We start from the raw sequence: 21,986 nt of genomic DNA on the forward strand, positions 1-21,986 counted from the left end.
GAGAGATGGGAGAGAGAGATGGAAGAGGGAGAGATGGAAGAGGGAGAGAGAGAGATGGAAGAGGAGGAGAGAACAGTGAGACAAACACAATATTTAAATGTTGCCATAGAAACCAGGGAATCTTGTCTGTGTATGGTTGTGTTGTGTGTGTGTGTGTGCGTACGTGTGTGTGTGTGTGCATGTATGTGTACGTGTGTGTATGCACATGCGTACGTGTGTGGGTGTTACAAGTGAGAAGGGGTAACCAGGTGGTGCCTAACTCTCAAGCCCAAAATGTGTCTACAGGCATTTCCAAACACAACGAACACAGTGTGATGGGCTGCTGTTGGTAACGTGGTTGACTTCATTGCTCAGCAGCCAGTCATGAGACTGTGTCTCACAGACAATAACTACCTCCTTGACATGGTCTCTGTGCCGGGACAGTAATGTTATTACAACAGACAGATACCTTCGCTGTGTCAGACCTGGGGTTGGTTCCCATTGCAGTCAGGGTGAAAGTCTGTCTCACAACATTGAGTCTGTAACACACCATAAGAGGGGCCAGTCTAACAGTTCACCCGGTAACGGTGATAAACATCATCAACTCTGTTAACACTTCTTGCAACTATAGGGGGTGCTGTTCCGCATTAGCATATTTGGGTCTCCAAATTAAACTGCCTCGTGCTAAATTCTTGATCGTACAATATGCATATTATTGTTATTATTGGATAGAAAACACCTTCTAGTTTCTATAGAAGTTGGAATTTTGTCTCTGAGTGGTACAGAACAATATCTACAGCACTTTTCATGACAGGGGTCAGATTTCAGAAATTTTTACCCCTGATCTGGAGTCTGTTTTTAAGGCGACAGTGAATGCTATGAAGAAACCGACACTGCCTACGTCTTCCTCTGGGTGTCTGTACGTCATCACGTTTTGAATGGAGTCTATTGCACAATCCCAGCCATTATAAAACCACAAAACGTGGGATGACCTCTCTCTCTCTCCGCGCGCCACAAGCAAGATGGACTTCGGACCTGCCTCATTCCAAATCGTTATGTAACTAGTTATAGTTCTCCGGTCATGTTTTCAGTCGTTATAGTTGTTAAAAACATCATAATGTAGTTAATTTGAACCGTTTTATAGCAATTTATATCCGTTTAGTGCGATTCTGAGGAATTTATTTGTCGTGCACTTTTTAGCTTTGGAAACGTTTCGGGGTGTCGGTCGTTGGTGGTGGACATTTCGAAGGACAGAGGACATCTATCGACCAAAAGACGTTTATAACATAGAAAGGATACATTGCCCAAGAATCTGATGGAAGATCAGCTCAAAGTAAGCAATATTTAATATGATAAATCGTTTTTCTGTCGAAATATTTTAAACGCATATTTCGCCATTTTGTTTGGTATAGCTTCACTTGGCGAACCCTGTATTGAAAAGTAAGGATAATTTAAAAAATGTAAATCAGCGGTTGCATTAAGAACTAATTTGTCTTTCGATTCCTGTCAACCCTGTATTTTTTAGTCAAGTATATGATTAGCTTTCGATTAAACTAGATCACTCTGAAAGCTGACGTTCCTCATTTTGAGGCTTGAGTTGTGACTATTTCCATTGTATAACTACGGTTTTGTATGGCTAAATATGCACCTTTTCGAACAAACTGTATATGTATGTTGTAAAATGATGTTACAGGAGTGTCATCGGAAGAATTCTGAGAAGGTTAGTGAAAAAATTAATATATTTTGGCGGTGATTACGTTATAGCGCTCTTTGGCTGGAATCGATGCTCTGGTAACGTTTGCACATGTGGTATGCTAACTTATCGATTTATTGTGTTTTCGCTGAAAAACGCTTAGAAAATCTGAAATATGGTCTGAAATCACAAGAACTGGGTCTTTCCATTGCTATGCTTTGTCTATTTTTATGAAATGTTTTATGATGAGTAAATTGGTCATACACGTTGCTCTATCTAGTAATTCTAGTCGATTTGTGATGGTCGGTGCAATTGTAAACTGTGATTTCTACCTGAAATATGCACTTTTTTCTAACAAAAACTATCCTATACCATGAATATGTTATCAGACTGTCATCTGATGGTTTTTTTTATAGGTTATTGGCTATCAATATCTTAGTTGAGCCGAATTGGTGATAGCACCTGAAGGAGTAAGAAACTGATGGAGTTAGAATAGTGGTGTATTTTGCTAACGTGTTTAGCTAATAGATTTACATATTTTGTCTTCCCTGTAAAACATTTTAAAAATCTGAAATGGTGGCTTTATTCACAAGATCTGTATCTTTCATCTGGTGTCTTGGACTTGTGATTTAATGATATTTAGATGCTACTATCTACTTGTGAAGCTATGCTAGCTATGCTAATCAGTGTGTGGGGGGGGTGGGGGGTGATCCCGGACCCGGGGTAGAGGCTCGTGAAAGGTTAATCCATCTCTCAAAGTCAAAGTTTCCCCATCTGCTATGACAGTGTTATGACAGTGGTATAACAGTGTTAAGACAGTGTTATGTAGCCTTTATGACAGAGCATTAGAGTAAAGTGTAGCCTAACCCTCCCAACAAGCAGTAAAGCTATTCCTGGAGATTGTTTATTTTAATAACTGAATGAATCATTAGCTGAAATCAATAGCTCTCCCTGTGCCCAAGAAAGTGAAGGTAACCTGCCTAAATGACTACAGCCCTGTAGCACTCACGTCGGTAGCCACGAAGTGCTTAAAAGGCCGGTCATTGCTCAAATCAACACCATCATCCCGGAAACCCTACACCCACTCCAATTCGCATACCGCCCCAACAGATCCACAAATGCCGCAACTCAATCGCACTCCGCACTGCCCTTTACCACCTGGACAAAAGGAACACCTATGTGAGAATGCTTTTTATTGACTACAGCTTAGCGTTCAACACCATAGTGGCCACAAAGCTCATCACTAAGCTAATGACCCTGAGACTAAACACCTCCCTCTGCAACTGGATCCTGGACTTCCTGACGGGTCGCCCCCAGGTGATAAGGGTAGGTAACAACACATCTGCCCGGCTGACCCCCAAAACGGGGGCCCCTCAGGGGTGCGTGCTTAGTCCCCTCCTGTACTCCTTGTTCACCCACGACTGCGACAACAATGAGACAGCCTATAGGGAGGAGGTCAGAGACCTCACACTGCCAGGACAACAACCTTTCCCTCAACGTGAGGAAGACAAAGGAGATGATCGTGGACTACAGGAAAAGGAGGGCAGAACACGCCATCATTCACATCAATGGGGCTGTAGTGGAGCGGGTCGAGAGTTTGAAACTCCTTGGTGTCCACATCACCAACAAACTATCATGGTCCAAACTCACCAAGAAAGTCATGAAGAGAGCACGACAACACCTTTCCCCCTCAGGAGATTTGGCATGGGTCCCCAGAGCCTCAAAAAGTTCTACAGCTGCACCATCGAGAGCATCCTGAACGGTTGCATCACGGTCGGGTATGGCAACTGCTCGGCATTCGTCCGTAAGGTGCTACAGAGGGTAGTGCGTACAGCCCAGTACATCACTGGCGCCAAGCTTCCTGCCATCCAGGACCTATATACTAGGCGGTGTCAGAGGAAGGCCCCAAAAAAGTGTCAAAGACTACAGTCACCTAAGTCATAGACTGTTCTCACTGTTACCGCATGGCAAGTGGTACCGGAGCTCCTTAACAGCTTCTACCCCCAAGCCATAAGACTACTACTAATCCAATGGCTAACCGGGCTATTTGCATTGAGCCCCCCTGTAACCTGTACACATTGACTCTGTACCGGTACCCTCTGTAACCTGTACACATTGACTCGGTACCGGTACCCTCTGTAACCTGTACACATTGACTCGGTACCGGTATCCGCTGTAACCTGTACACATTGACTCGGTACCGGTACCACCTGTAACCTGTACATATTGACTCGGTACCGGTACCCTCTGTAACCTGTACACATTGACTCGGTACCGGTACCCCCTGTAACCTGTACACATTGACTCTGTACCGGTACCCTCTGTAACCTGTACACATTGACTCGGTACCGGTACCCCCTGTAACCTGTACACATTGACTCGGTACCGGTACCCTCTGTAACCTGTACACATTGACTCGGTACCGGTACCCTCTGTAACCTGTACACATTGACTCGGTACCGGTATCCGCTGTAACCTGTACACATTGACTCGGTACCGGTACCCCCTGTAACCTGTACACATTGACTCGGTACCGGTACCCTCTGTAACCTGTACACATTGACTCGGTACCGGTACCCTCTGTAACCTGTACACATTGACTCGGTACCGGTACCCTCTGTAACCTGTACACATTGACTCGGTACCGGTACCCTCTGTAACCTGTACACATTGACTCGGTACCGGTACCCCCTGTAACCTGTACACATTGACTCTGTACAGGTACCCCCTGTAACCTGTACACATTGACTCGGTACCGGTACCCCCTGTAACCTGTACACATTGACTCGGTACCGGTACCCCCTGTAACCTGTACACATTGACTCTGTACCGGTACCCTCTGTAACCTGTACACATTGACTTGGTACCGGTACCCTCTGTAACCTGTACACATTGACTCTGTACCGGTACCCTCTGTAACCTGTACACATTGACTCGGTACCGGTACCCCCTGTATATAGCTTCATTAGTGTCGTTTTATTATGTTACTTTAAATGTTTTACTTTAGTTTATTTAGTAAATATTTTCTTAACTCCATTTTCTTAAAAACGCATTGTTGGTTAAGGGCTTGTAAGTAAGCATTTCATGGTAATGTCTACACCTGTTGTATTCGGCACATGTGACAAAGACAATTTGATTTCAAATGTAAACAATGTTAATTTAATATGTTCAACTACATATTCATTATCTTCAGCACCACCCCAACATCAAATATGTAAAAATTGTGCGTTTCTATTTTTTGTAGTAAAAACAAATGTCAATGATATCATCGGTGTGCGTTGTGTAATTTTAATCAATTATGAGTAGACATTGCCAACTAATTGTCTACTAATTGGTTGATGATGTCATTGGAAACACTTATCTTCAATCTTCTCTCCATCCATGATTAGATTATCTGTAGGTATCGAAACTCCTTGCACCTATAACCTCTGACCTCTAGCTGTAACCCCTGTACATATGGAAACCTAGCTTGGTACTAGATCTGTTTGTGCTGTCTTGCCACTCGTATGTTGTCACGCCAAACAATGACAATAGGAGTTGGCAAGACAGCACAAACAGATCTGGGATATCCCCTGCACCTAACCTCTGTCGACTAAAATGTGTTTCTCTAATCCAAATCCTAATTCTTGTAAATTATATGGTGTTTAGGGGGAAGGTCATGGTAACTCTCTACTATGTCGTTACGCATGCCTCTATGAAGAGGGAACGCAACACCCTGCTACAACTCAACTCTCCGTGAAGTGAAAGAGGTATGGGACTGTAGGTGTGAGAAAGGACGACAAAAGGCAGAATTGACCGTTTACTAGGACTTTATTCCTTTACACGGTAATATGGGGAAAAGGGGCTGGACAGAACCAAAGCAAAGAAAGTAAATGTCAAAGCCCCCCCTCTCCTACCTAACCTGCCTACCCACTACTTACCTAACTTAGCACCACCTGGTGCACTAACAAAAATACAGGGGGTGGTCCGCCCAGGTCTTACCTAGTGTGCCTAGACAGTGAATATACTACGGGTATATGTATGCCCGCAGGCCTCTTGCCTAAGCACTCCCTAGGTGCCTTCCCCTTCCCCCCTGGGAACAAATGAAACAGAATATTAAACAATCCACTTCACAACAAAACTGAGAAAAAACTAACTCAAGCCATTAAAGAAGCTCTGACAAAGCAACAAACACAGAACATACCAAAGCTGCTACCAACAACAACTAACATAGTACATACTAACGACCAACATGCTATATCCCTCAGCCATCAACCTCCTTTCTCAGCAATGATCTATATCACAATCAATATTTCTGAAATCTCCTCAGCCTGCCAATGATCTCAGCCTGCCAATGATCTCAGCCTGCCAATGATCTCAGCCTGCCAATGATCTCTCTCTTCTGAACAGAACACTGGTTTTTATAGCTTCAGAAGGCATAGGTAATTGGAGACAGCTGCGTCTTGACGAGGGGCGGGGTCAGCTCTCCAATCATCAATTGGGGCCGACCAATCAGCTGCTTGGGGAGAATTTCAGGAAGCCATCTCCTGAAACACACACACTCAAATACAAACTACAACACAGAAACTGGGGAACGTAACATATGTCCATGGTAACAACAACACAACCAACACACAATCCCAACATGCACACTTACTACTTATTCATAGTGATGAAAGTTAACCAACCTGGTTAGATTCTTAAGACTACCCCTGGAGGGCGCTAAATCCTGTCATATGTTCTCTATGTCCCCTATCCTCCAGGCCGGCTCGGTCCTCCCCTCCTGCTCCGTGGCTCGACGACTCATTGCGAGCTCACAGAACAGGGCTCCGGGCAGCCGAGCGGAAATGGAGGAAAACTCGCCTCCCTGCGGACCTGGCATCCTTTCACTCCCTCCTCTCTACATTCTCCTCTTCTGTCTCTGCTGCTAAAGCCAATTTCTACCACTCTAAATTCCAAGCATCTGCCTCTAACCCTAGGAAGCTCTTTGCCACCTTCTCCTCCCTCCTGAATCCTCCTCCCCCTCCTCCCCCCTCCTCCCTCTCTGCGGATGACTTCGTCAACCATTTTGAAAAGAAGGTCGACGACATCCGATCCTCGTTTGCTAAGTCAAACGACACCGCTGGTTCTGCTCACACTGCCCTACCCTGTGCTTTGACCTCTTTCTCCCCTCTCTCTCCAGATGAAATCTCGCGTCTTGTGACGGCCGGCCGCCCAACAACCTGCCCGCTTGACCCTATCCCCTCCTCTCTTCTCCAGACCATTTCCGGAGACCTTCTCCCTTACCTCACCTCGCTCATCAACTCATCCTTGACCGCTGGCTACGTCCCTTCCGTCTTCAAGAGAGCGAGAGTTGCACCCCTTCTGAAAAAACCTACACTCGATCCCTCCGATGTCAATAACTACAGACCAGTATCCCTTCTTTCTTTTCTCTCCAAAACTCTTGAACGTGCCGTCCTTGGCCAGCTCTCCTGCTATCTCTCTCAGAATGACCTTCTTGATCCAAATCAGTCAGGTTTCAAGACTAGTCATTCAACTGAGACTGCTCTTCTCTGTGTCACGGAGGCGCTCCGCACTGCTAAAGCTAATTCTCTCTCCTCTGCTTTCATCCTTCTAGACCTATCGGCTGCCTTTGATACTGTGAACCATCAGATCCTCCTCTCCACCCTCTCCGAGCTGGGCATCTCCGGCAAGGTCCACGCTTGGATTGCGTCCTACCTGACAGGTCGCTCCTACCAGGTGGCGTGGCGAGAATCTGTCTCCGCACCACGTGCTCTCACCACTGGTGTCCCCCAGGGCTCTGTTCTAGGCCCTCTCCTATTCTCGCTATACACCAAGTCACTTGGCTCTGTCATATCCTCACATGGTCTCTCCTATCATTGCTATGCAGACGACACACAATTAATCTTCTCCTTTCCCCCCCTCTGATAACCAGGTGGTGAATCGCATCTCTGCATGTCTGGCAGACATATCAGTGTGGATGACGGATCACCACCTCAAGCTGAACCTCGGCAAGACGGAGCTGCTCTTCCTCCCGGGGAAGGACTGCCCGTTCCATGATCTCGCCATCACGGTTGACAACTCCATTGTGTCCTCCTCCCAGAGTGCTAAGAACCTTGGCGTGATCCTGGACAACACCCTGTCGTTCTCAACTAACATCAAGGCGGTGACCCGTTCCTGTAGGTTCATGCTCTACAACATTCGCAGAGTACGACCCTGCCTCACGCAGGAAGCGGCGCAGGTCCTAATCCAGGCACTTGTCATCTCCCGTCTGGATTACTGCAACTCGCTGTTGGCTGGGCTCCCTGCCTGTGCCATTAAACCCCTACAACTCATCCAGAACGCCGCAGCCCGTCTGGTGTTCAACTTTCCCAAGTTCTCTCACGTCACCCCGCTCCTCCGCTCTCTCCACTGGCTTCCAGTTGAAGCTCGCATCCGCTACAAGACCATGGTGCTTGCCTACGGAGCTGTGAGGGGAACGGCACCTCCGTACCTTCAGGCTCTGATCAGGCCCTACACCCAAACAAGGGCACTGCGTTCATCCACCTCTGGCCTGCTCGCCTCCCTACCTCTGAGGAAGTACAGTTCCCGCTCAGCCCAGTCAAAACTGTTCGCTGCTCTGGCACCCCAATGGTGGAACAAACTCCCTCACGACGCCAGGTCAGCGGAGTCAATCACCACCTTCCGGAGACACCTGAAACCCCACCTCTTTAAGGAATACCTAGGATAGGATAAAGTAATCCTTCTAACCCCCCCCCCCTTAAAAGAGTTAGATGCACTATTGTAAAGTGGTTGTTCCACTGGATATCATAAGGTGAATGCACCAATTTGTAAGTCGCTCTGGATAAGAGCGTCTGCTAAATGACTTAAATGTAAATGTAAATGTAAATATGGAGACCTTCAGTGAAATACAATGACGGCCAGTCCCAAACTGACCCCTAGACTGTAAGCCCTATGTGCTTGGAGACATCTGAGACGATTTGATTGGTATTAGCAACATGGTGAAACTTCCACTTAGCCTATCAGAGAGCAAGTTGGTTACACCAGTCAATTCCTCTTAGAGCTCCACAACTATATCCAGCAGGGTTATTCAACTCTTACCCTACGAGGTCCGGAACCTGCTGGTTTTCTGTTCTACCTGATAATGAATTGCACTCACCTGGTGTGCCAGGTCTAAATCAGTCCCTGATTAGAGGGGAACAATGAAAACAAGCAAGACGTGGCTTCGATGCCCAGAGTTGAGTTTGAGGTGTAGGGCATAGGATCTCGGGGTCGATTTGGTATTGGGCCCATTAGTGCACTTAAAGGTTTGTATAAGAGCACTTCATCTACTGATGTCTTCAGTCAGTCCTTCAACATTAAATATGTTTAATTACATATTACACTGAGCGTACAAAACATTAGGAACACCTTCCTAATATTGAGTTGCACCGCTTTTTCCACAGGGACGCTGGCCCTTGTTGACTCCAATGTTTCCCACAGTTGAGTCAAGTTGGCTGGATGTCCTTTGAGTGGTGGAGCATTCTTGATACACACGGGAAACTGTTAAGCGTGAGAAACCCAACAGAGTTGCAGTTCTTGACACACCCAAACCGGTGCGCCTGGCACCTACTACCATACCCTGTTCAAAGGCACTTAAATATTTTGTCTTCCCCATTCACCCTCTGAATGGCACACATACAATCAATGTCTCAATTGTCTGAAGGCTTAAAAATCCTTCTGTAACCTGTCTCCTCCCCTTCATCTACACTGATTGAAGTAGATTTAACAAATTACATCAATAAGGGATCATAGCTTTCACCTGTATTCACCTGGTCAGTCTGTCATGGAAAGAGGAGGCGTTCATAATGTTTTGTGTACTCAGTGTACATTCAACACATTTTTCTTGCGAAATGCACTAACACCATCAAAACTTTAAATACATACCACAAAATAAAATAACTTTTTCAAAATAGTATAATTTGCCAAAATGCTAAATAAACGAACACCCACAAAACTTAGAATACATGTAACAAAATAGCTGAATCCATCAAAACAGTATAATTTGTCATCATATTATACATTTGATAATGGCTGCAAAAATACTAACTATAGCCATCAATAGATGAGATGGTATGGTATGAGATGGTAATCAAACATCTTATAGAAGTGAGCTATTCTTGTTCTCTGAATTATGACCAAATACTAAAGCAGAAGGAATTTCACTAAAAGGTCAAATCAAATATATGGTTTGGAATTATTTACGTGTTAAATGCTGTGTATGGTAATGCTGTTTTAAATGTTTTATAATACAGCAAACATAAATCAAACGAAGTCTGTCTAAAGTACTCACAACCAAGCAGGTAGTTATGGAACTACTAACCAAACACGTTACTGTCAGATACTAAGGCCTACTGTGTACTGCAAGGCTAGGCTTAGATGTCAAAGACCTCCTAGTAGGAGGTCACAATGTTACTTAGAAGTAACCTAACTTTATTCTCTGCATCGTAAAAATTTAAATATTTTTTTTTGCAACCTTCTCTCTTCTGATGAAAGCAATGTGTTACATTAAAGAACATTGATTAATTTTTTGTCCTACATGCATGCTAAGACCACACGGATTTGCACATGGGGTGGTTATTTTAGTAAGTGGGAATTAATGCGGTATTATGTGTTTACCAGAGAAAGAGCGCAGCTCATCATCATCATCTTTATCTTCATCAGCATCATAAAATAGGTGCAAAGAGTTACTTCTATGTATGTAGCCTATGATGGTTATGGTTTAATGTATATAAGGATGTCATGTGTGTGGTTGTCATGGTATCGTGTCTATGTTGACAGAGGTGAGGATGACATCATGGAGGATGTTGATGCGATCGATCTGGTTGAATTCTCTGACACAGTGTTTAAACTCAAACACCTGAGCTCCGTTTACAGCCACCTTATACTCCTCAAACATAATCAGAATCTTCATCTGCAAGACAGTAGAGGGGGGGAACAGGAGAGAGGGGAGGAGAGGGAGAGCGGATTGAAATAAAGTGTAATTTAGCCGCAGACACCGAAAAGTGTCAATTACAGTTGATTTGTTAGTCAGGACAGTATAGGCTGCAGTAGTAGCACTGTCTAAATGGAAGTTCCCACTGACCTCGAAGGACTGACCGGCCATGAAGGGGAAGCCTCCCTGTGTGTGCCTCTCCTCCTTCCCCCAACGCTCTCCCACCTTGTGGTTCCTCACCACTGCCTGCTTGCCCCCCTCATTGAACCGAGTGTTGAGGTGGAAGGCGATGTCGTTACCTCGCAGGAAGTTCACTGTGAACCTAAACAAGTTAGGATCAATCAAAACAGTTTAATTGATCATATTGATAAAAACACAGGTCAAGACATTAGATAGTGAAAAACTACAGTCATCAGGTTAATAGGCCCAGTCTTCCAGGATCGTGATGTATTGAAAGCAGCTGACATTCAATATAGTAAAATGACTTATTACATCAGTTGTATTCAAATAACATACTGGTAATGTGTACTGTACATCCAATGCTTCCACTGGGTATCTTAGGGATCGTATTCATCCCAGTAGACAATAAAGACCCTAGTAGACTATGGTGGTTGATGAACTCACTGCTTAGCGTTTGGTTTGATCTGGCCCATGATGGTGAGCATCATCTTGTCGTAGAGGCCTCTTTGTAGGTTCAGGTTGTAGGGCACATTCTATACACCAACACAACACACAGACATTTAGTATATGGCACTATCTTCACACCAACACAATGATTATGACAATTTCTTCCCTCCCTCCCTAACTCCATCCCAACATGCATCCAGCCCTTCATTCATCCCTCCATCCATCCCTCCATCCATCCCTCCATCCAGCCCTTCATCCATCTCTCCATCCAGCCCTCCATCCAGCCCTCCATTCATCCCTCCATCCAGCCCTCCATCCAGCCCTCCATCCAGCCCTCCATCCATCCCTCCACCCAGCCCTCCATCCAGCCCTCCACCCAGCCCTCCATCCAGCCCTCTATCCAGCCCTCCATGCAGCTCACCATCCAGCCCACCATCCAGTCCTCTATCCAGCCCTCCATCCAGCTCACCATCCAGCCCTCTATCCAGCCCTCCCGCTTTCTCTCCACTGAGGCTACACTACAGCTTCACCAGACCCTTCTCGTTGTCTCTCACCAGATGTTCAGTTGGTGTCGGGTTCCACTGTGGAGCAGGTTTGAAGCCACCTGGGTCCTGACCAGGACTGAAAGGCCATCCAGACCCGCCAGGGTTAAGGCCTGGGTTTTGACCAGGCCAACCAGACTGACCAGGGCTGAACGGCCATCCAGACCCTGGGTTAAGGGCACTAGACTGGTCGAGGACTTCAGAAGAACCCGGGGCAGGGGCGGGGGCTGGATCTGGAGATTGATAAGGCTGGGGTGCAGGCTGGGGCTGGAGAGCCTGGGCCTGGTACTGGGGTCCAGGCCAGCATGGCTGGCAGGGATGGGCTGGGGCTGGTTGGAGTGGTTGTGGTTGGAGACCAGGCCAGTTTTGGGCTGGAGCTGGGGATGGTTGGGATGGTTGAGGACCAGGCCAGCAGGGGATGCTGGGCTGCTCAGACCAGCAGGATGGGGACTGGGGTTGGGTGTGCTGTTGGCTGGGCTGTGTCGGCCAGACAGGACCCCCTGGTTGCTGTTGACTGGGCCAGATACTGTTGCTTCCCTGGGGGGTGGAACCAGAGGACGGACAGCCACACAGAGCATCAGAGAGCTGGGGGGGACAAGATAAGTACACACACATACACAGTAAGAGACACACATGCACACACACTCATGCACACAAGAAAAACAGGCATACACACACACATTCAGTGCGTATACATAGAGGCCTATTCAGACATGACATTCAAGAATTCAAGAAGTATCCCAGAATACTTTAATAACAGTAAATAATTTAAGAATACTGATCCAGTTACTGCAATAGAGCTGAGTTCTCAGTTGCTAGTTGCCCGTGTAAAGGTTAGAGGACGGGAGCTACTTACTTCCATAGTATCTGTAAGTACCGAGAGGACAGCATCACTACCATTTTTCAACTTCATCAGAAACGGAAGCATCATTCAAGGCTATAATTGAAAAAAGTATCATTAGGAACTCACCACTATCAGATGGCCCCAGTCCCTAAGTCCATGATGCACCATAAAGTCCTCAGTAAGGAGTATGTATGAAACAGTGAATATTTTGCATGTTATCATTCTGCAAAATTCACACAAGCTTAAAACTTCTTTGGGATAGGGGGCAGCATTTTCACTTTTGGATGAATTGGTGCCCATAGTGAACTCCCTCCTACTCTGTCCCAGATGATAATATATGATTATTATTATTACTATTGGATATAAAACAGTTATGTCTGTGAGTATAACAGAACTCATATGAAAGGCAAACTTCCAAACAGGAAGTGAGAATTCTGAGAAGGGTCGATGTGAAAGTCATCGCCTATTCAATTCCCTGTAATATATGGATCTGTTTGCACTTCCTACGCCTTCCACTAGATGTCAACAGTCAGTAGAACGTGGAATGAAGCCTCTAGTGTGATGTGGGGCCGGATGGGAGCTATTTGATTCAGTGGTCTGGCAGAATGCCAGTTCCTGGTCACGCGTGCTAGTCATGGAATGGCCATGTGTGCCATTACTTATACAGACATGAAGAAATGCTCCGGTTGGAACGTTATTGGATATATATGATAACAACATCCTGAAGATTGATTCTCTACTAAGTTTGACCAGTTTATTCGACTTGTAATATAACTTTTTGAAGTTTTCGTCCGACGTTTGCCTACATAAGCGCCAGCGTTTGGACACGTGTACTACACATGCTAGCTAAAGTTGCTAATTGGACATAAGTAATGGACATTATTGAACTAAACAACAATTTATTGTGGAACTAGGATTCCTGGCATTGCATTCTGATGAAGAAAATCAAAGGTAAGGGAATATTTATGATGTAATTTCGTATTTCTGTTGACTCCAACATGGCGGAGAAATTTTGTTAAATCTGAGCGCCGTCTCAGATTATTGCATGGTGTGCTTTTTACTAAAGTAAAAAAAAAAATCTGATACAGCGGTTGCATTAAGAACAAGTGTATCTTTAATTATATGTAAAACATGTATCTTTCATCAAAGTTTATGATGAGTATTTCTGTTATTTGACATGGCTCTCTGTAATTACTCCGGATATTTTGGAGGCATTTCTGAACATGGCGCCAATGTAAACCAAGATTTGTGGATATAAATATGCACATTATCGAACAAAACATAAATGTATTGTGTAACATGATGTCCTATGAGTGTCATCTGATGAAGATTATCAAAGGTTAGTGATTAATTTTATCTCTATTTCTGCTTTTGTGTGACTATCTTTGGCTGGGAAAATGGCTGTGTGTTTTTTGGATTTGGTGGTGATCTAACATAAATATATGTTGTGTTTTCGCTGTAAAACATTTAAAAAATCGGACACGATGGGTAGATTAACAAGATGTTTATCTTTCATTTGTTGTATTGGACTTGTTAATGTGTGAAAGTTACATATTTCTAAAAAATAATTTGAATTTCGCGCGCTGCGGAATGTTGGGGGGGGGGGGGGGGTTCCGCTAGCGGTGTCCACACGTTCTAGGAACGTGTGTCCTAGAAAGGCTAGGGTTGTCCTCTTCTCTTAGCACAGCAGATTAGCACAGCAGATTGTACAGATAGCTGCTCACCAATAACATAAATACCTGATTACCTGCCCTCAGACGAGGAAGCATTGTCTTTACCTTATAGAGTACAGTGGAGGCTGCTGAGAGGAGAACGGCTCATAATAATGGCTGGAAAGGAGCGAATGGAATGACATCAAACACAAGGAAACCATGTGTTTGATGTATTTGATACCATTCCAATCCAGCCATTACCACAAACCTGTCCTCCCGAATTAAGGTGCCACCAACCTCCTGTGATAGAGTACAACATGACTGTAATTATGATACGGATACATAGTATAAGATACTATCTTATAATAGGCCTCCAAACCATAAACACAGTCATGCCCAAATAAGTTGATTACCTGTACACGTGATCTACTATGAGAAGCAACAATTCAGTCTTTCGCTCTGGATATTCCTCATTGCAACTCCCCTCCAAGTCTCCGACCACTACCTTGTATCCTTTTCCCTCTCGCTCTCATCCAACACTTCCCACACTGCCCCTACTCGGATGGTATCGCGCCGTCCCAACCTTCGCTCTCTCTCCCCCGCTACTCTCTCCTCTTCCATCCTATCATCTCTTCCCTCTGCCCAAACCTTCTCCAACCTATCTCCTGATTCTGCCTCCTCAACCCTCCTCTCCTCCCTTTCTGCATCCTTTGACTCTCTATGTCCCCTATCCTCCAGGCCGGCTCGGTCCTCCCCTCCCGCTCCGTGGCTCGACGACTCATTGCGAGCTCACAGAACAGGGCTCCGGGCAGCCGAGCGGAAATGGAGGAAAACTCGCCTCCCTGCGGACCTGGCATCCTTTCACTCCCTCCTCTCTACATTTTCCTCTTCTGTCTCTGCTGCTAAAGCCACTTTCTACCACTCTAAATTCCAAGCATCTGCCTCTAACCCTAGGAAGCTCTTTGCCACCTTCTCCTCCCTCCTGAATCCTCCTCCCCCTCCCCCCCCCTCCTCCCTCTCTGCAGACGACTTCGTCAACCATTTTGAAAAGAAGGTCGACGACATCCGATCCTCGTTTGCTAAGTCAAACGACACCGCTGGTTCTGCTCACACTGCCCTACCCTGTGCTTTGACCTCTTTCTCCCCTCTCTCTCCAGATGAAATCTCGCGTCTTGTGACGGCCGGCCGCCCAACAACCTGCCCGCTTGACCCTATCCCCTCCTCTCTTCTCCAGACCATTTCCGGAGACCTTCTCCCTTACCTCACCTCGCTCATCAACTCATCCTTGACCGCTGGCTACGTCCCTTCCGTCTTCAAGAGAGCGAGAGTTGCACCCCTTCTGAAAAAACCTACACTCGATCCCTCCGATGTCAACAACTACAGACCAGTATCCCTTCTTTCTTTTCTCTCCAAAACTCTTGAACGTGCCGTCCTTGGCCAGCTCTCCTGCTATCTCTCTCAGAATGACCTTCTTGATCCAAATCAGTCAGGTTTCAAGACTAGTCACTCAACTGAGACTGCTCTTCTCTGTATCACGGAGGCGCTCCGCACTGCTAAAGCTAACTCTCTCTCCTCTGCTCTCATCCTTCTAGACCTATCGGCTGCCTTCGATACTGTGAACCATCAGATCCTCCTCTCCACCCTCTCCGAGTTGGGCATCTCCGGCGCGGCCCACGCTTGGATTGCGTCCTACCTGACAGGTCGCTCCTACCAGGTGGCGTGGCGAGAATCTGTCTCCTCACCACGCGCTCTCACCACTGGTGTCCCCCAGGGCTCTGTTCTAGGCCCTCTCCTATTCTCGCTATACACCAAGTCACTTGGCTCTGTCATAACCTCACATGGTCTCTCCTATCACTGCTATGCAGACGACACACAATTAATCTTCTCCTTTCCCCCTTCTGATGACCAGGTGGCGAATCGCATCTCTGCATGTCTGGCAGACATATCAGTGTGGATGACGGATCACCACCTCAAGCTGAACCTCGGCAAGACGGAGCTGCTCTTCCTCCCGGGGAAGGACTGCCCGTTCCATGATCTCGCCATCACGGTTGACAACTCCATTGTGTCCTCCTCCCAGAGCGCTAAGAACCTTGGCGTGATCCTGGACAACACCCTGTCGTTCTCAACTAACATCAAGGCGGTGGCCCGTTCCTGTAGGTTCATGCTCTACAACATCCGCAGAGTACGACCCTGCCTCACACAGGAAGCGGCGCAGGTCCTAATCCAGGCACTTGTCATCTCCCGTCTGGATTACTGCAACTCGCTGTTGGCTGGGCTCCCAGCCTGTGCCATCAAACCCCTACAACTCATCCAGAACGCCGCAGCCCGTCTGGTGTTCAACCTTCCCAAGTTCTCTCACGTCACCCCGCTCCTCCGCTCTCTCCACTGGCTTCCAGTTGAAGCTCGCATCCGCTACAAGACCATGGTGCTTGCCTACGGAGCTGTGAGGGGAACGGCACCTCAGTACCTTCAGGCTCTGATCAGGCCCTACACCCAAACAAGGGCTCTGCGTTCATCCACCTCTGGCCTGCTCGCCTCCCTACCACTGAGGAAGTACAGTTCCCGCTCAGCCCAGTCAAAACTGTTCGCTGCTCTGGCACCCCAATGGTGGAACAAACTCCCTCACGACGCCAGGACAGCGGAGTCAATCACCACCTTCCGGAGACACCTGAAACCCCACCTCTTCAAGGAATACCTAGGATAAAGCAATCCTTCTGCCCCCCCCCCCCTTAAAAGATTTAGATGCACTATTGTAAAGTGGCTGTTCCACTGGATGTCATTAGGTGAATGCACCAATTTGTAAGTCGCTCTGGATAAGAGCGTCTGCTAAATGACTTAAATGTAAATGTAAATGTATAAAAGTTAGCACCAACTTTATGGGGGGCAAGCCCATCACAGAGATCAGAAATCATTTAATTAGAATATCCTATGTCACATCGAATAAGATTCCACAACGCTTGAGTTTGAATAAGTAAATCAAATCAACTTTATTTAAAATCGCTGCACGCTTAAGAGTAAAGCAATAATATAAGGTAAGAGCTCCCTTGACAGATGTCTAACTGACCAATGGGACAATACATATTTTCTGGATCTCAACGGGACTAACCTTGATAAATAAATTAATTAATTCAGAAAATGTTATGTTACCTGTTATTTGCTGCACTCGTCAGATGTAAATAAAATTTAATTAATTCAGAAAATGTTATGTTACCTGTTATTTGCTGCACTCGTCAGATGTAACTGTAGACCCAGTGGGTTGTTGTGATGTTGAGGTGACAGCTAGACAGCTATAGCAGGAACTTGATGTACTCCTTTATACATTCCCTTCTTTATTTGGCCACTCCTTTATTTCCAGAAACTTTTTTATTTTTTAAATGTAACCTTTATTTAACTAGGCAAGTCAGTTAAGACAAATTATTATTTACAATGACCAAAAGGCAAAAGGCATCCTGCGGGGATGGGGGCTGGAATTAAAAATAAAATAAAAATATAGGACAAAACACACATCACGACAAGAGAGACACCACAACACTACATAAAGAGAGACCTAAGACAACAACATAGCATGACTCTACTGGGAAAACCACGCCCAGGGGGGAAAGACTCCCTGTCACAACATTTCCCTTATCAAACAATGTTCTTCATTCTTAAGAGTACATCAACATATATAAATGTTCCGTCTTAAATGAAAATCCATCAATCGGATGTAGGATAAAAGACTGGTGACAGGTTGTGAAAATATACTTTAGCAAAATACTGTTGTGGTGCAGCAGAATGATGTGGTTTTGTTGAACTGTTGGTTGGTTAATAAATTGACTTGGACAAACTTAAAGGAATGATGGAAGTTCAATCTGAAAAAGGTCTATATAAAATATCTAAGGATTGTCATGAGCGTGGCTGGAATGTACCCTTTTTCTCCACCTCCACCAGAACACAGTTAGAGGGAGGAGAGAGACACAGACAAAGAGAGAGAGAGTGCCCACAACACATGACACAAGGTTTAAATGTTGCCATAGAAACCAGGACATCTTGTCTGTGTATGGTTGTTTTGTGTGTGCATGCGTGTGTTGGTGAGGGTGTGTGTACTTGTGTGTGCATCCAGGTGAGTGTGTGTGTGAATGTTAGAGGTGAGAAGGGGAAACCAGTGGGTGTTATTAAGACATGTCCCATGTGTCTCACTCCTACTCAACTCTACTCCTAACCTCACAAACACAGTGTGATGGGCTCTGAGGCTGCTGTTGGTAACGTGGTTGACTTCATTGCCAGTCATGAGACTGTGTCTCACAGACAATAACTAACTCCCTGACATGGTCTCTGTGCCGGGACAGTAATGTTATTACAACAGACAGATACAATACCTCCGCTGTAGCTGTAAACCCGAGAGGAGCTCTGGAGTGGAGTCAGGCTGCCGGTTGGTTCCCTGTCCTGGTGGAAAGTCTGTCTCACTGCATTGAGTCTGTCCCTGATTCCAAATGGCATCCTATTCCCTTTATAGTGCTCTACTTTTGACCAGGGGGTCAGAAGAACCAGTCTAACAGTTCTCCAAACGGTAATGAACGGTAATGAACATCATCAACTCTGTTGATCCATCTCAAAAAGCAAAAGTTTCCCCATCTGTTGTGACAATTTATTTTACCTTTATTTTACCAGGTAAGTTAACTGAGGACACATTCTCATTTACAGCAACGACCTGGGGAATAGTTACAGGGGAGAGGGGGATGAATGAGGCAACAGATCGTTAGAGTAATGTCACGATCGTCTATAGTAGAGAGTGAGGACCAACATGCAGCGCGTGGAAAGTAAGTCATCTTCCTTTTTATTTGAAGAGAACGAACACCAAACGAAACCACTTTACAAAATAACAAAACAGACGAACGTGAAGCTAAACATGAACTAGTGCCTACAAGCAACATAGAACATCGACATAGACAATACCCCACAAACAGCTAAAGCCTATGGTTACCTTAAATATGGCTCCCAATCAGAGACAACAATAACCAGCTGTCTCTAATTGAGAACCCATTCAGGCAACCATAGACTTCCCTAGACAACTACACACAACCATAGACACAGCTAGATACCTATACTAAACATAAACCCAACTACTCTAATAAACCCCCTAAACCTTACAACCACCCTAGACACTACAAAAACACATACACTCCCCATGTCACACCCTGACCTAACTAAAATAATAAATAAAACAAAGAATACTAAGGCCAGGGCGTGACAAGTAAATTGAAGCCTAACCATCCCAGCGAGCAGTAAAGCTGAATGAAATTGATAACTCAAACATAAACAATGTCAAATTAATTGATTATCTCCCAGATTGATCTTGGTCCTAATGGTCAATTCTAATTTGTTTTAATTGACTGTGTTTGATATGTCAATGTGTATTTAATGTGTATATTTTATCTATACTTGCCTATTGATGCGTTCATTTTTGTATTGTGAAGGGCTCATTTGCCAAATAGACTTTAGTCTCAATATGACTTCCCTGTTGAAATAAAGGTAAATAAAACAAATATAATCCTCTCTGTCTGTGATCAGATTATGATCTCTGTAACCTCTTTATGTATGTAGGATATGCATTGTCTCCCGTCAGATGGCGTCATTCTAACGCGACAAGCGTGAGACAATCTTAGGTATTTAAACCCCCTGACACCTAGCTGTAACTTTTACTGTATCTGAAGGTATGGAAGCCCCTTGCACCTTTAACCTCTGACTCCTAGTTGTAACGTTAACCTCTGTCTTTAGCAGGATCGCCCCTAGTTACCACAGCCACAAAGTCATAAACCCTAACCTTAAACCTAACCCTAACCTAACCTTAAACCTAACCGTAACCTTAAACCTAACCCTAACCTTAAACCTAACCCTAACCTTAAACCTAACCCTAACCTTAAACCTAACCCTAACCTTAAACCTAATCGTAACCTTAAACCTAACCCTAACCTTAAACCTAACCCTAACCTTAAACCTAACCCTAACCTTAAACCTAACCCTAACCTTAAACCTAACCCTAACCTTAAACCTAACCCTAACCTTAAACCTAACCGTAACCTTAAACCTAACCTTAAACCTAACCTTAAACCTAACCCTAACCTTAAACCTAACCCTAACCTTAAACCTAACCCTAACCTTAAACCTAACCACACTGCTAAAGTTATGCCTAACCCTAACCTTAAATTAAGACCAAAAAGCAAAAATAAATAAATACATCTATTTTTACGATATAGACAATATTCAAATCAAATCAAATTGTATTAGTAACATGCGCCAAATACAACAGGTGTAGACCTTACAGTGAAATGCTTACTTACGAGCCCCTAACCAACAATGCAATTTAAAAAATATAAAAATACAGATAAGAATAAGAAATAATAAGTAATTAAAGAGCAGCAGTAAAATAACAATAACAATAGCGAGACTATATACAGGGGGGTACCGGTACAGAGTCAATGTGCGGGGGCACATTGGCTTGGGTAGCTAGTGACAACCCTGTAGCAGAAGAGGCTGGTGGGAGGAGCTATTGGAGGACAGGCTCATTGTAATGGCTGGAACGGAACCAATTGAACAGTTTCCATATGCTTGATGTGTTTTATATTGTACCATTAATACCATTCCAGACATTACAAAGAGCCCATCCTCCTATAGCTCCTCCCACCAACCTCCTCTGGTCAGTAGGTATAAAAATGTAGCCTTGTACCAGTTGTCTATGTTGTCACGTCAAACAATGACCATAGTTGGCAAGACAGCACAAACAGATCTGGGATATCCCCTGCACCTAACCTCTGTCGACTAAAATGTGTTTCTCTAATCCAAATCCTAATTCTTGTAGATTATATGGTGTTTAGGGGGAGGGTCATGGTCAAACTAAACTCTCTGATAAACAAATCAACGGTGTCCACAGTAACAACAACACAACAAACAAACAATCCCAACCTGCCACACTCACCATGTTGGTTCCTTTTTAGCTGTAATTTGGGTTGAGAAACATTTCTATGGGATATGAATAGACAGGCTGGGAATCAGAAAAGCCATGGAGTTGGTACTCCTGTATTATTTTACACAGTAGACATTCAACAAAGCTAAGCATTCTGGTATAGTCACTCTATGATATTACACTACTTTGCTAGCAACTGAGATCCTGACGGAATGCACTGTGACCCTGTGGAAAACTGGGTCAATACATTCAAGCGTAGAATAGATAACTCACATGCACTTTTTCGATCTTCATGAATTAAGCAAAACCTACTTTCTGCATGGAAAATGAGACTTGTAGTACATCCACTAAACCACTAGATGGCACTGGCACATTTACTGCAGATAAAAGCATTCTGGGTATAAAGCTAAGTAAATATGCAAATATCTCTGCCAATCAAGAACTTCTACCAGGAGTCACTTAGGCCTGTATCACATGACAACATGACAACCGGTGAGGAATGTTCAGGTTGAACACGTGTTGTCCCTATGGTGGGACAATGCACAGATAAACAGATTGCGATTGCAACATGCTTGAGGTTTTCATGATCTATCTACCTCTGAAAGGACAATACCCATTTTTTTGTGTGGAAAAAATAGAGAGTTACAAAGTAGTCCTCTGATTCAAATAGACATTTGTCAATGAAGAGGAACAACATATTTTCATGGTAATACAGTATGGTATAGATCAATGCTGTTATTGAGTATTGATTTA

At 44.8% G+C, this 21,986-nt stretch overlaps 1 protein-coding gene across 1 annotated transcript; it reads right to left on the reverse strand.

Moving 5' to 3' along the window:
- Positions 1-10,058: 10,058 nt before the first annotated feature.
- On the reverse strand, positions 10,059-12,656 carry LOC139582275 (galectin-3-like). Its single transcript, XM_071412287.1, has 5 exons — positions 12,651-12,656; positions 11,807-12,379; positions 11,250-11,338; positions 10,776-10,947; positions 10,059-10,604 (listed from the first exon to the last, which is right to left on the reverse strand). Exons 1-5 carry the CDS (start codon positions 12,654-12,656, stop codon positions 10,446-10,448), a joined length of 999 nt encoding a protein of 332 aa, XP_071268388.1. The 3' UTR covers positions 10,059-10,445.
- Positions 12,657-21,986: the final 9,330 nt, after the last annotated feature.

Source organism: Salvelinus alpinus, chromosome 8, assembly GCF_045679555.1.
Source record: "Salvelinus alpinus chromosome 8, SLU_Salpinus.1, whole genome shotgun sequence".
Classification (NCBI taxonomy): domain Eukaryota; kingdom Metazoa; phylum Chordata; class Actinopteri; order Salmoniformes; family Salmonidae; genus Salvelinus; species Salvelinus alpinus.